Source organism: Ovis aries, chromosome 6 (assembly GCF_016772045.2).
Source record: "Ovis aries strain OAR_USU_Benz2616 breed Rambouillet chromosome 6, ARS-UI_Ramb_v3.0, whole genome shotgun sequence".
NCBI classification, from domain to species: Eukaryota; Metazoa; Chordata; class Mammalia; order Artiodactyla; family Bovidae; genus Ovis; species Ovis aries.
In genome coordinates this window covers 104,095,462-104,109,815 of record NC_056059.1, presented here as the reverse complement: position 1 = coordinate 104,109,815, position 14,354 = coordinate 104,095,462, and the positions used below count along the sequence as shown (strand labels likewise).

At 47.3% G+C, this 14,354-nt stretch overlaps 1 protein-coding gene across 2 annotated transcripts in view; it reads right to left on the bottom strand.

Moving 5' to 3' along the window:
* Window positions 1-1,665: 1,665 nt before the first annotated feature.
* CRMP1 (collapsin response mediator protein 1) overlaps window positions 1,666-14,354 on the bottom strand; it is a 66,374-nt gene continuing 53,685 nt past the window's right edge. For both annotated transcript variants that reach the window (XM_027971175.3, XM_027971176.3), the window contains exons 10-14: window positions 12,368-12,509; window positions 11,382-11,552; window positions 6,049-6,228; window positions 4,830-4,995; window positions 1,666-2,714 (exon numbers count right to left, since the gene is read on the bottom strand). In XM_027971175.3, the coding sequence (XP_027826976.1) occupies window positions 2,623-2,714; window positions 4,830-4,995; window positions 6,049-6,228; window positions 11,382-11,552; window positions 12,368-12,509 (751 nt within the window). In that variant the 3' untranslated portion in view covers window positions 1,666-2,622. The remainder of the gene's footprint in view (window positions 2,715-4,829; window positions 4,996-6,048; window positions 6,229-11,381; window positions 11,553-12,367; window positions 12,510-14,354) is intronic.

Below are 14,354 nucleotides of genomic sequence, written 5' to 3'. Positions count from 1 at the left end.
CCAGTCACAAGCCTCTTCCATGGGGTCACCCCCACAACAATAAGAGGTGTGGCAAGGGGACCCAGATTTGGCAGGGATTAGGGATGGGGTGGAGAGATGGGAGGGTATCTGGAACTTGTGTATTTGGGAGTTTCATAAAAAAGCCAATAAAATTACGAAAGATACTAAGTGAATATATATTCAGAATGAGAGATCAGAACAAATTATATTTTTTAAACTTAATGAATTCCACAAAATCACAAATACAAAAAAAAAAAAAGTAATTTTTTAGGTCAATGAATTGCCTAACCACTCCTCTAATTCTTTGTCCTAATGTTGCTCCACTTACTGCTGCATCTGACGGCTGAGATGTCCATGGACCAGCCTCTGGCTCTGCAACACTTGCCTCTCCTCCTTCCTGGGCACACTTCCCGTCTGGGTGCACTTCTGGTGCCAGGTGCTGTGGGGCACGTTTGTGTTGGGTCCCCTGGCCTGAGCTCCAGGTCACAATGCAGGGGAGTCAGCACGGGAGTGGCCATTTGTGCCAGGATGGCTGAAGATACCTCCACTGCACATATGCCCATCCCCACTGAACACAACTCAACCTGCCCTAACGCAGATCCCAGACAAGCCCACAGCCTCCCAGGGTCACCTGGTGAACATCACTAACTTTGTGGTAAATTCACATCCGAGGAGTATGTTTCTTAAAGCCAGTCATCTCCATGGATGGAGGAAGGGAGCCAGTTAGCATGCTCAGTTCAGAGAAGAAATCAGGTAGTTTCTCCCTCCACTGGGGGAGAATGAGTAAGGAAGAGGCCGAGAGCCCCCCTGTTCCCCGCCCCCCCGGCCCCAGAGAGTGGGCACCTCTCCTTCTATGGGGACATAAGTAGTGGGAGATAAGCACTCTCTGCTCCTTGCAAAATGCCTCCTTTACAGCAGTTGGCATGGTGTGTAGTTTGGGTAATAATACCTGACCTTCCCCCTCTAATATATACCCACTGCATTCTCCTCACTAGCACGATGCCTAGTACAAAACAGGCACTCCTTAGATACTTGGTGGAAGTAAAAAGGGAGGGAGGGAGGGAGAAGCGGAATTTCAATTTAGTAGAAGCCTTTTTGTTCAGGAATCCTCTTCTTGCTCTCTTGCTTCATGAGTTGAAGTCCCTGGAGGAGAACTTGAAGCCAACGATTCTGAATGCACTGGCCCTCACTGTACACACCACAATCCATACACTGCAGGGCGGCTCTGGTGTCCTGGGGCCAGGTGCTATGGAACACGTTTGTGTTGGGTCCCCTGGCCTGAGCTCCATGTCCCAGAGCAGGGGAGTCGGCACAGGAGCGACCATCTCTGCTGGAAGAGTACCATAGCACTGTGCACTGGAGCCAACCTACAGTGTGCGGCCTGCAGACTCACAGGCTTCATGTTGGTTTAGCTTGAAACTGGCTACAGTGGGAGTGTCTGCACCAGAGAAGTCGGCCCTTTACCAGCCATCCTCCTCCTCTTCCCGTCCTTGGTCTCAGGATCTAACACTCCCCAAATCACCACCGGCTCCCTCTGCTCCCTCCTCTGTGTCCCCCACCACCTAACGAGTCCTTGTTAAAGTGAGCACCGCTGTCTGGTTACCATGAAGGGAAGGTCCAAGCATGTGCGCCCAACCAGCCGCCACTTAAATGCCAACACCCCAGTCCGGGAATGGGCCATTGATTTTATTTTTTCACAAGCTTTGAATTCAGAAATAAGAGTCACAATAAGTCAGTCGTTAAGTAAAAATGGGAGTGATTACAAAGGAAAACTATGTACAAAACTTTAAAAATCTGACTGCTCCATCATCCGCCTTGGAGGGACCAGGACATGGGCACCGGGAGCAGCCGTGGCCCCACCGTCCTCAGCCCTGAATGCGGGCGGGAGACCCCTTTCTGAGGGTGAACCTGGCTCGGCCTGCAGTCCGGAGCTGGCTGGAAGGACACACACGGACCGGAAAGACATGGCGAGCTACCGGCGCCACGGAGACCAGGGTTCCTGACACAGGACGCGGATGATGCTTCTCGGTAAGCAGGTGGGCGTGGGGGGCTCTCTTGGCTGGGAGAACCCACCCAGGATCTCACCGGGGGTGTGGGGGGTGGGCCGATGAGGACATACTTTCCTCGTGAGAGATCTGGAGTTGCCCCCCGCGGGGGCTTGAGGTCTGGGTTCGTGTCTGTCTACCTGGGTCTTCGGGCCGTCTTCCATCAGACGCACGCACGGACTCGCATACATAACTTAGTAACATGCATCAACTATCCTAGAACAGCTAGAGGGGTGCAAGGGAACCACTCGGAGAACCATGGAGCCCGTGGCGTCAGGAGTGGGAGGGAACAGTACAAGACAAGGTCAGAACCTGTGTTCACTAAGGAGGGGCCTGTGGAGACGCCATGCTCTGAGGTGGACTCAGATGAACACACGACTGTGGGCAGGGGATTTCCAAGCAAACACACCACACTAGTACCACTTCTTCCTAAACCAAAAAAAGGGAAAGAACATCATTCCATCTCCCTCCCCCCTCCATCAGTACCAAACACAACTGCGGGCTTCCAAACACTGACAGGGTAAGGGATGGACGTCCTTCCCAGAATCCTTCACTCTGGCTCATCCGTGCAGCGCCTTCACCCAAGGCTGGTGATGTTGGAGCGGCCGCCAGGGGGCGCCACGATGCGGTGGCCGGTGCGCCGCGGGTTGTTGTCATCTATCTGGGCGCCTGGGGGGAGACACGGCCAGTCACTCGGAGATCTGTGGACACCAGCTCCGCCGGCTGTTCATGCCTCTCGTGTCATGTCCCCATGTCAGGCCCTTGGGACATGCAGCCCTTGTCTTGACCAGCCCTCCATCCTCCCGACCCTGCAGTCCAGGGTGACCGCTGGGAAGGCTCCCTGACCTCCACGGGGTCCAGTGCTCTCTCTTCTATGCCCCACGAGGTCCCGGGGCCACCCTCCTGCAGCACGGACCACTCTGTTCTCTTTTCTTGTCTGGCCTCATGTTCTTGCAACAGGGGAAAGGGATAGTTGCTCAATCGTGTCTGACTTTGCGACCCCACGGACTATACAGTACATGGAATTCTCCAGGCCAGAATATTGGAGTGGGTAGCCTATCCCTTCTCCAGCGGATCTTCCCAACCCAGGAATCGAACCAGGCATCTCCTGCCTTGCAGGTGGATTCTTTAGCAACTGAGCTATCAGGGAAGCCTAAAATAGGGGGACAAATAATTATTGATTGCCTACTATGTGCAGGCACAGACTTGGTGCTAAAGCATATGTTGTTGAGTTCAGGGCACAGAGCAGTCCTGTGAAAGGGGTGTTGTTTTACCCCCAATTTACAGATGACGAATTTGAGGCTCAGGTCACCCATTGTAGGGGCACCACTGGAGGGCAGAAAAGCCCGAATTCTAGCCCCAAGTGGTCCGTCCCCAAAGTCCAACGTTCCCAAGGTGTTTTATGTGTTACGTGTGGGGGCACATGTGTGGGCATGCATGTGTGCCTGTGTGTGAACACTGAGAGCTGGATCTACCCACCCCATTTGCCACAGGCAGATCTGCATGGAGGTAGGGACAGCCTTTTTTGTTTTAAATCTGCAAAGCTAACCGTCCGTTCCAATCTCATGCATTCTCTTGCAGTTAAAGATTTAAAATTCCAGCACTAAGCTGTGCCGGCACTCAACGAATATGTATTAAGTAAATATTGAAAGCTGGATAATGCTGGGGAGAAGTATTGTGGGGAGGGTCCGGTCAGAAGATTTTCCTTCCAGAACAAATGGGCTCAGGGAAGGCAAGAAGGTCTGGATTGAGGGACCCCTTAATTCATGTCCCCCATTGCATGATCCCTGAATTATTGTGGTAGGTGGTCACCCCCACAATTTAAACTGGTATTTAAACTGGTATCTTCTCTCTGTCCTTCCATTCTCCCTTTTGTCAACCATACTGCCTTTCTATTTAACTGCCCTTCACTCCTGCTGGACCACAAATCAGCCCACTGACAAAACTCAGCTCTGTTTTTGTACAGCCCATGAACTAAGAATAGTTTTTGCATTTTTTGATGGTCTTAGATTTTGCCTCTTCGCTCACAAAACTTAAAATATTTACTATCTGGCCTTTTAAGAAAAAGTCTGCCAACCTCTGGACTGGACTGAGGCTGCCCAGCCATGTCTTATTCATCATCATCTTCCTAGTACCTGGCACAGCAAGTAACCCATGCTAACGCCTCAATCGAAATTCCAAGGTCCCAACACATGCACGCCTGCCCTCGTGTGGTGAGCTGATGAAACTGCAGACACGCATCCCAAGAGCCTTCGGAAAGGCTGAGGGACCACAGGAACTTCTGATTTTTGTCCACACACATTCGCTGAGCATCAAGCCCTGGCATTTTGACACTGAATGTTTTGGGGCCTTCATTTCCTCCTTAAATAAGTGTGAATAATATGACTCTACACACAGGGCTGCTGTGAGGCTGAAACAGTCATGAGCGTGTGATAAACCACCATGGATGGGACTAGCCAAAGATCCGACCCAGAAGATACACCCAGCAAAGGCAGCTACTGTGACTTCCCCTCCATGCTCAGCTTCATGGTGGACCCAAGTGCGTTAAGGATGAACACATGGACAATTTACGCAGATTCTTCATAAACCAGGGTCATGTACCTCTATGCTGCCCCCATGGACCCCCTCTGCTTTCTGCACAACCCCGGGAGGAAGGGAGGAAGGGATTCCCCCACTCCCATCTTTGGTTCCTTGGGTGTCTGAGGCTGTGGGTCCGTTTCTCAGGAGTTCCGGGCGCTGGGAGCCACTGCAGGATGGGGACCCTTGGCTGCTGTAGCTTCTCACCTGATAAGCTGAAGTTGGACTGGTGGAGGTTTCTGATGGGTGGAGGCTGGTGTTTGGAAGGCGAGGATTTGACAGAAGGAGCGGGAGTTGCATATTTGGGTGTGGCTGGCACCTCGTACACAGGCCCATCATACATGCCCCTGGGAACCCCTTGCAACCCAGAAACCTGAGAGAAGGGTGAGAAGAGCAACTGATTGACAAGATGCACATATGCATTCCCACGTGCAGGAGAGTGACCTGTGGTCTCCCTGGGAATATGCACAAGTGTGCACACACATGCTTGCACACGCGCCACACACAGGCACACATTCACATCCACCGGCATACCTAAATACACGCGCACACGCGTGTGCACGCATGCATATGCACGCACACGCCATACACCCCCACTCCACATACACGTAATTCACACATATGTGTATACACACACACACACCAGCCTGGACACCCAACTAACATGCATAATACACACGCCACATGCATACACACAATTTTACACATGTACGTGCATGCCTACATACATACACTAACACGCACATATAATGCACACATCACACATGCGTACGTACAACCTAACACACATTCATGTAAAGACAGGCATGCATGCACTCACACGCATACACACACACACAGCTTCCTGCAGAACTGCAAAGCCATTTCCAAGAGGAAAACACTTTCCCTGACATCCCCACGAGGACCCCTGAACCGAGGACTCGGGGCATCCGAGGGCCTGTCTTCACTGTGGATTAGGGGATGTTGGGTAGTTTGTTTGGAAGGTGATCCCAGACAGATGGAGAAAGGATGAGAGGGTCACCTCTAACGGCAGCTGGCTCAGAGCAACTGCAGACACAAACCTCTGCTGGGACCCAGAAGTGAATGGGCCAAGGACCCCAGCTCTCTGCATGGGTTGAGGGCTGCCCCAGGGGACAGAGCCCTGAGCAGAGAAGCTAAAACCTGCAGGGGCTCAGGTGGGAGGCTGGGAGCCCACCAGTGGGCTCAGAGCCACCCAGGGGTCTGTGGGCGTCTGCCTTAGGTACTGGGAGACAGCGTGTGGCCAGGGACACAAGCAGGTCCCCAGTGTGAGTCAGTGACAGCGCCCCAGCCTCACACCGGCTTCCCTCCTCCATTGCACAGGGGATGGTACCGCGACTCCAGTCCTTGGCTCCCTCCTCCTACACAGGAGGAAGGGGAGGCTCAGGCAGAGGCCCTGGACCATCACCTTGTTCCGGATCCTTATACGCTGGTAGAGGTACTCGGGGAAGGGCTTCCTGGGAATGAAGCGGCCCATGCCCTTGTTGACGTTGATATTGCCATCCTCGAAGACGATCTTGCCCTGGCTGATGACCACCAGCGGGGAGCCGTGGCACTCCATGCCTTCAAAGATGTTGTACTCCACGGCCTGCGGGGCAAGACCACGGGTTTAATCAGCTCCCCAGGCTTTTCTCTGCATGAGCCCTGTTCATCCTGATGGCGATTCTGCTACACAGGCATTTTCCAGTGTTTATTCTTTCTGGGAAACACCTTAGCGCCATGTAATATTCCTTTGCATGCTTTCATTTGTATAATTAGCCCCTCACTGTTAAACTTTCATGTTGCTGGTGGTTTTATATAATGTAACTAATACCCTCTGAGGATCTTGAATGTGAATGGGGTCCCAGGAGTTAGGAAATGCAGCCACTCTGGCTAACACGGACATTTTGGGGTCTCATTTTAAAAACATTCTTTAGGACAGTTTCCTAAAATTAAATTACTGGGTCACAGGGATATGAGCTTTTTAAAGGCATTCATTGTAGACTGCCAAGTAATTTTCTGAAGGCATCAGATGGACTGACATGACATTAGCAACAGGGGACTATTTAGTGATTTCACGTCTATGAAATCCCCCCCAGCACTGGGTAAGGTCATTTTTATTTTTTCTGTTTTTTTAAAAAATAATTTGAAAGACAAATCATTTCCTTAAAACATAACGCATGCCTTTCATAATTCCTAAAGTGACTATAACTAACACCAGCCACACTCTGATTATTCAAAAAGTAGGTCATGTAGACAGTAAAAATTCCACCTGTACAAAAGATACATCATTTTAAAAAGTAGGTCTGTCTTCACCCTCAGACTGAGAAGCCTGCCTCACAGTGGCATTCCCCCACCGGGGAATTCTTCCGAGGCTCAGGATAAACTGCCCACAATGTCACATTCTGTATTTCACAACCACATAGAGTTTTGGCTTTTTTGGCTTTGTTTTTTAATGTTAGTTTTTAATTTTGGGCCACACAATGTGGCTTCTGGGATCTCGGTTCCCCAACCAGGGATCAAACCTACAGCCTCGGCAGTGAAAGCGCAGAGTCCGAACCACTGGACCACCAAGGAATTTCCACAACCACACAGAGTTTTAGAAGCTAATAAAATTGCTGCATTACTTAAAGGTGCTATATGAACAAAGTAAAATTCAAACCGTGCAAACGACTATTGTATATAACCTGTCGTCACGTCCATCCTGGGCCCCCAGATATTTTCTGTATGTGAATAACTATCTCATGTTCCAGGTGCTCTGTACACAGTTTTTCCACTTTTGCTTTTCTTCTTACCTCCGAGAATGTTCCTGTCAGCTCATCTCGTGGGTTAAAAATGTCTTGACATGCGTTAAAATGCTGAACTGGATTCCACCCCAGGGACATAATCAGTTCGGTTCAGTTGCTCAGTCGTGTCTGACTCTGTGACCCCAGGGACTGCAGCAGGCCAGGGACATAATATCATTTACTTATTCAGTTTCCAGGGACAAACATGAGGGTCATATCCCTGCTTTTGCTAAAAAGCACAATAAATACACATGGGTGTCCACACAGGCATATGTGAACATCTTCCTCGACATGGTGTTTGGGCCAAAGCATAAATGGATTTTAACCTAGATTTGCCCTTCGAAAAGGCAGCACTGATTTACATTCCCAGTGAAACCCCATCAATCGGTTGGCCTCCTTGTCGGACCTCATCTCTGTCCTTGTAAACCCCTGCATCTCAGTCACTGGTGCGGGGGAAAACATTTTACTACAATGATTTGTATTTGGTTAATTACACATAAGGTCAGGTCTGTTTTTGAATGAATAGAAACCCTTTGTGTATTTCTTCTCGTGTCACTGAGCTTTACACTCCTTTTTCTATTAGGCTCTTGGTATTTTCTTTAATGGTTTCTAAGGACATAGTCAATGCTAAAAAAATGTCTTGTCTGTGAGAGCTTGAATAGAATTTGTATCCTACTGTTGTGTGAAAATTGTATAAATCTTAATTATGTTGAAATAGTTTATAGTGGTTTTCAGGTCTATGATATCCTTCTACTTCTCTGTATATTCATTCTATTCATTTTTGAGAGTTTGATATTGAAAATCCAACTACAAATCTTAATTTATCTACTTAAAAAAATAATTGTAATATATAGTGTAATTATATGTAACCTTTTTTCTGTATTTTCCAAGTCTCTTGTTACCATACTTTCATAAAATAAAAATTATAAAAATTAAAATACTTTAAAATTTTTTCTCCATTTGTTTGTATTGCCAGTACTTCCCCTGTTCATCTTCTGCCTTTAGATGTCATATAAAGTAATAAGTATTATTACCTGCTGCAATATAAAGGTTTTTTTTTCTTGGTTTTATTTGTATGTAGTCAGTGGCCAAACAGACCAGTCTTCTCCTTCATAGCTTCTAAGTTTTGTGTCTTGCTTAGGTCTTCCCACCTTCAAAATGATCATTTTTTAAAATAGGTGTCATTCTAGTCCTTTCATAGCTTCACTTTATTTCAGTCTTTGACCCATTTCCGTTTGTCTTGCAGTCAAGAGTACAGTAGAGGTCTAGCCCTATGAGCCAAGTATTCAAACACAATTGACTGAATAACTGTCTTTGTCTAATTTCAACTGTCTCCTTTGTTGGATATCAAATTCTTGTATGTAGTCAGTCTATTACGTGGCTCTCTTTTCTCTTTCTCTAATACCAAACTGTGTGGATCACAATAAACTGTGGAAAATTCTGAAAGAGATGGGAATACCAGACCACCTGACCTGCCTCTTGAAAAACCTGTATGCAGGTCAGGAAGCAACAGTTAGAACTGGACACAGAATAACAGACTGGTTCCAAATAGGAAAAGGAGTACATCAAGGCTGTATATTGTCGCCCTGCTTATTTAACTTCTATGCAGAGTACATCATGAGAAATGCTGGGATGGATGAAGCACAAGCTGGAATCATGATTGCCGGGAGAAATATCAATAACCTCAGATATGCAGATGAAGTGAAGTGAAGTCACTCAGTCGTGTCCGACGTTTGCGACCAAATGGACTGTAGTCTACCAGGCTCCTCCATCCATGGGATTTTCCATATAAGAGTACTGGAGTGGGTTGCCATTTCCATCTCCAGGGGAAATTCCCGACCCAGGGATCGAAGCCAGGTCTCCCTCATTGCAGGCAGACACTTTACCGTCTTAGCCACCAGGGAAGCGTATGTGCAGGTGATACCGCCCTTGTGGCAGAAAGTGAAGAACTAAAGAGCCTCTTGATGAAAGTGAAAGAGGAGAGTGAAAAAGTTGGCTTAAAGCTCAACATTCAGAAAACTAAGATCATGGCATCCAGTCACATTACTTCATGGGAAATAGATGGGGAAACAGTGGAAACAGTGGCTGATTCTATTTTTCTGGGCTCCAAAATCACTGCAGATGGTGACTGCAGCCGTGAAATTAAAAGATGCTTACTCCTTGGAAGGAAAGTTATGACCAACCTAGACAGCATATTAAAAAGCAGAGACATTACTTTGCCAACAAAGGTCCGTCTAGTCAAGGCTCTGGTTTTTCCAGTAGTCATGTATGGATGTGAGAGTTGGACTATAAAGAGGGCTGAGCACAGAAGAATTGATGCTTTTAAACCATGGTGCTGGAAAAGACTATTGAGAGTCCCTTGGACTGCAAGGAGATCCAACCAGTCCATCCTAAAGGAGATCAGTCCTGGGTGTTCATTGGTAGGACTGATGTTAAAGCTGAAACTCCAGTACTTTGGCCACCTCATGCGAAGAGCTGACTCATTTGAAAAGACCCTGATGTTGGGAAAGATGGAGGGCAGGAGGACAAGGGGATGACAGCAGATGAGATGGCTAGATGGTATCACCGACTCAATGGACATGAGTTTGGGTAAACTCCGAGAGTTGGTAATGGACAGGGAGGCCTGGCATGCTGTGGTTCATGGGGTTGCAAAGAGTCAGACATGACTGAGTAACTGAACTGAACTGAATATCACTATCTTGATGATTGTAGCTTTATAATATGATTTAATAACCGGGCTGATTAGCACTGGTTCTTTCATTTTTTTCAGAAATGTTTTGGCTATTCTCACAGTTTCCATCCAGGAACTCAGATTTTCTAGTTAAAAAACAAATCCATTATTTTTATGAGAAGATGACTTCAGCTTTATAGATTAAATTAGAAAGAACGGATATTTTTATTCTATTGAATCTTTTTTTAGCATAGAAGAAATTGCATTTTTGGAACTCTTCAGTTTTGACTATTATTAAAACAAGAATTTGATTCCCATTCTGTTTTTCCAAGTGCTCTATAATTATCTCACAGTGAAGGTATCGATTCTTTATATTGATTTGGAATCAGCCTTATTGTTTGTGATGGTTTTTAGGTGTGGACTCAGGGCTTCAGGGAAATATCAATCAATTCAGATTGATTTTCTACAAACAGATGTTAATACTACGCCTTGGACTCTTCGTGGCCACTGCCTCCCAGGACCCAGGCAGATGATCTGTTTTCAGTTTTAACATTTGCTCATCTAATGTGTCCTGAGTCACCCGGAAGTGATCCTGCTAGGCAGTAATTTATAATATTTTTTGAAGCCTAAATGTGGATTGCAAATGCCAAAAAGTGGTGCAAGAAGCAAATTACTAACTCCAGTCAAAACTAGCCAGCTGCACACTCACTCAGCCCAGTACGATCTGCTGTCTTCTTAGTGGAGAGAGTGAGTGAAGTCACTCAGTCGTGTCTGACTCTTTGCGACCCCATGGACTGTAGCCTACCAAGCTCATCTGTCCATGGGATTCTCCAGGCAATAGTACTGGAGTGGATTGCCATTTCCTTCTCCAGGGGATCTTCCTGACCCAGGGATCGAACCCAGGTCTCCCACATTGTAAACAGACACTTTATCGTCTGAGCCACCAGGGAAGTCAGTTAAAAGCCACAGTGGCATTCCTCACTTGGGGAATTCTATGAGGCTCAGGTTATATCACCCACACAGAATTAAGAGCAGAGTCAGCTGAGAATGCTGCCAGGAACCCCAGAGACCGAGGGAGAAAGAGATGAGGGGGAGAGATGAGAGAGAGAGAGGGAGAGATGCTAGAACAGTTCAGCTGAGCCTGCTTCAAACCCCTCTCCCAATCTCTCCAACCAGAGGAGAAATCAGAATGACGGAGTCATACCAGATATCAGATCACATTTTAGTTAGAAAATTCATAAATCATTTTTAACCAGAGGCGTCACTGATTTTAACCAGAGGCGTCACTGATAAACCAGGACTTACCGACTTGTGACTCTTGGCTGTTATGGTCTTCACCTTGTCTGGGTCCCAGATGACCACGTCAGCGTCCGAGCCCACGGCAATCCGCCCTTTTCTGGGGTACAGGTTAAAGATCTTGGCTGCGTTGGTGCTGGTAACAGCGACAAACTGGTTCTCATCCATCTTGCCAGTAGCCTGAAGCAGAGATCCGCTGATGAGAAGAGCAGCTCACAGTAGGATCAGAAGGGGCAGACAGCACAGATCTAAGGCAGCCAATGGGAGTCCTTGCAAGGACTCCGGAATTTTCTTCTCCTCTGCCCGCTGAAACCAGGCCACCTTGAAAGAGTGCCAGGGACCTGGCTTCATCAGAGCAGAGGAGATGTAATTAACCACTCCAAGGTGTGTTAATATTTTCCCAATGGCCATCCTGACATCTGGTCAATTTCACTGGGCCCAAGTTTAATTGAGAATAAAAATCTACTGTTTCAAGTGATTGAGGTGTGACCCAGGGATTTCTTATGGAACAGAAAGTCTCCGTACCCTGCTCTCAACCCTAACCTCGAACACAGACATGGTTTACAGTTATCTTTACATGGACTAAAATGTGGGTCAAAACAAAATATCTTCATCCTTAAAAACTAAGCAGCTGCTGTCTCATCTGCACGTGCAGAGGATGCTACAGGGCTCACATTGATTTCTTTTTTAATGAAAAAAAATTTTTTTAAGTTAAAAAGAAAATTTTGGGGCCACATCTCAAGGCATGTGGGATCTTAATTTCCCAACCAGGGGTTGAACCCGTGCCCTGTGCATTGGAAGCTTGGAGTCCCAACCACTGGATGACCAGGGAAGTTTCCTCAAGCTTTCCTAAGGGTCCACCTGCTTTCCACATGCCATCCTGGTACATTCTGCTTCTCCCTCAAAGCCAGAAAGGAAATTTAGGCACCAGAAGGGCCTAACACACTGCTTCGATGGGCCAGGAGGGCCGGGAGGAGGGGATGCCGCCGCCTTACCACCGCCTTGTCCCAGACCACGGTCATGCGCTCCTCTATCCCGTTGACGCCCTCAGGGATCAGAGTGAAGTTGTCCTTGCCCACCGCCTTCTGCGCGGTGCTATAGGAACAGTGGCTGCTGCCCGTGACTTGCAGGTCTCCACTGGCAAAGGCAAAAGCGGGTGGGGTTCGGACCTGAGTTCACGTTGAGGATCAGGCTTTGACTTAAACACCCAAGAAGGCTGTGAAACTCAAACCCTAGTGAGATTCAGGGCACATTATGGGTTTTACTTTGCCGACAAAAGTCCATATAGTCAAAGCTATGGTTTTTCCAGTAGTCATATACAGATGTGAGAGACCATAAAGAAGGCTGAGTGCCAAAGAATTGGTGCTTTCAAACTGTGGTGCTGGAGAAGACTCATGAGAGTCCCCTGGATTGCAAGGAGATCAAACAAGTCAACCCTAAAGGAAATCAACCCTGAACATTCATTGGAAGGACTGATGATGAAGCTGAAACTCCAATACTTTGGCACCTGATGCGAAGAACTGACTCATTGGAAAAGACCCTGATGCTGGGGAAGATTGAAGGCGGGAGGAGAAGGAGGTGACAGAGGATGAGATGGTTGGATGGCATCACTGACTCAATGGACATGAGTTTGCACAAACTCTGGGAGACAGTGAAGGACAGGGAAGTCCATGGTGTCCCAAAGAGTCAGACAGGACTGAGCAACTGAACAACAACAGTAGGCTTTGCTGAGTGACACCACAAAGTCCATTAGCCTTTGGTGTCTAATTGAAGACTGAAAAGAGACCTGGGCATCAGGAGTAGGTTCTGTGTGAGTGTGGACTCTGGGTAAGGCTCCCCACGTCAGCCTTTTCCTCCTGCCCTAAAACAGGTCTTGGGGTGCTGGTCTGTTCTTTTCCTTTTTAAAAGTTTTTTGGAGTATAGTTGATTTACAACATTGAGTTTCTGCTGTATAGCAAAGTGAGTCAGTTATACATATACATATATCCAGCCTTTTTTAGGTTCTTTTCCCACATAGGTCGTTACAGAGTATTGAGTAGAGTTCCCTGAGCTAAGCAGTAGGTCCTTATCATTATCTATTTTATAGATACTAGTGTCTGTATGTCAATCCCAACCTCCCAATTTATCCCTCCCCTTTTCCTTTCGGTAGCCTTCAGTTTGTTTCCTACATCGTGAAAACATCTATTCTACATGTTTCTGCTTTCGGTATCACATATTAGCTTTTCTCTGTCTTACTTCACACAGTATGATAATCTCTAGGACCACCAGTGTTGCTGCAAATGGCATCGTTTCCCTCTTAGTGGGTATGTCTTCACCCCTCGGAGAGAGAGTCCACAGTGCCCCCACAATGCAGTATCCGTGCAGAAACTTGCCGAGAGCAGAAGCTACTATAGATGAACAGGCTGACTCTGCTTCCACTCTGCATCTCACTAGACCTCTGCACAACCCTTTGACTTTACAAATCCAGCAGGTCTGCTTTTAAATCCCGGACCTGCCACCTCCTGGTCAGGTAAGTCGCTCCTCTTCTCCACATGCATAAAATGGAGAGGAGAATAGAACCTTCCATCCAGGGTCACTCTGAGGAGCCAATGAGCTACTTGCCTGGCACTCAGCTCCAGACAAAAGGTGTCAAAGATGCTAACTCCCTTGCTTCTCTCTCCTTCCTCCACCAACCTCTTCTCTCTGAGTGCTCAAGGAATTTTATGTTATGTGAATTTTATCTCATGGTTTAAAAAAGAAAAGAAAAAAAAATGAGTGCAGCCAATGAATGAATGAATACATAAATAAGTAAGTGAGCCAAACACCTAGCCTCCAGGACATGCCTGTGAGTCTCATGGAGTCAGGGATGTTCGTGCTGGAAGGAAGGTCACGCCCCTGGCCTCATATCTCTGCCTGGTCACATGGGAAAACATAAAGTGCTGACACGGGTCATCCTTCTGTAAGGCTGGTGTTTCTGTGCTGTGCCCAAGGGACAAAATGCTA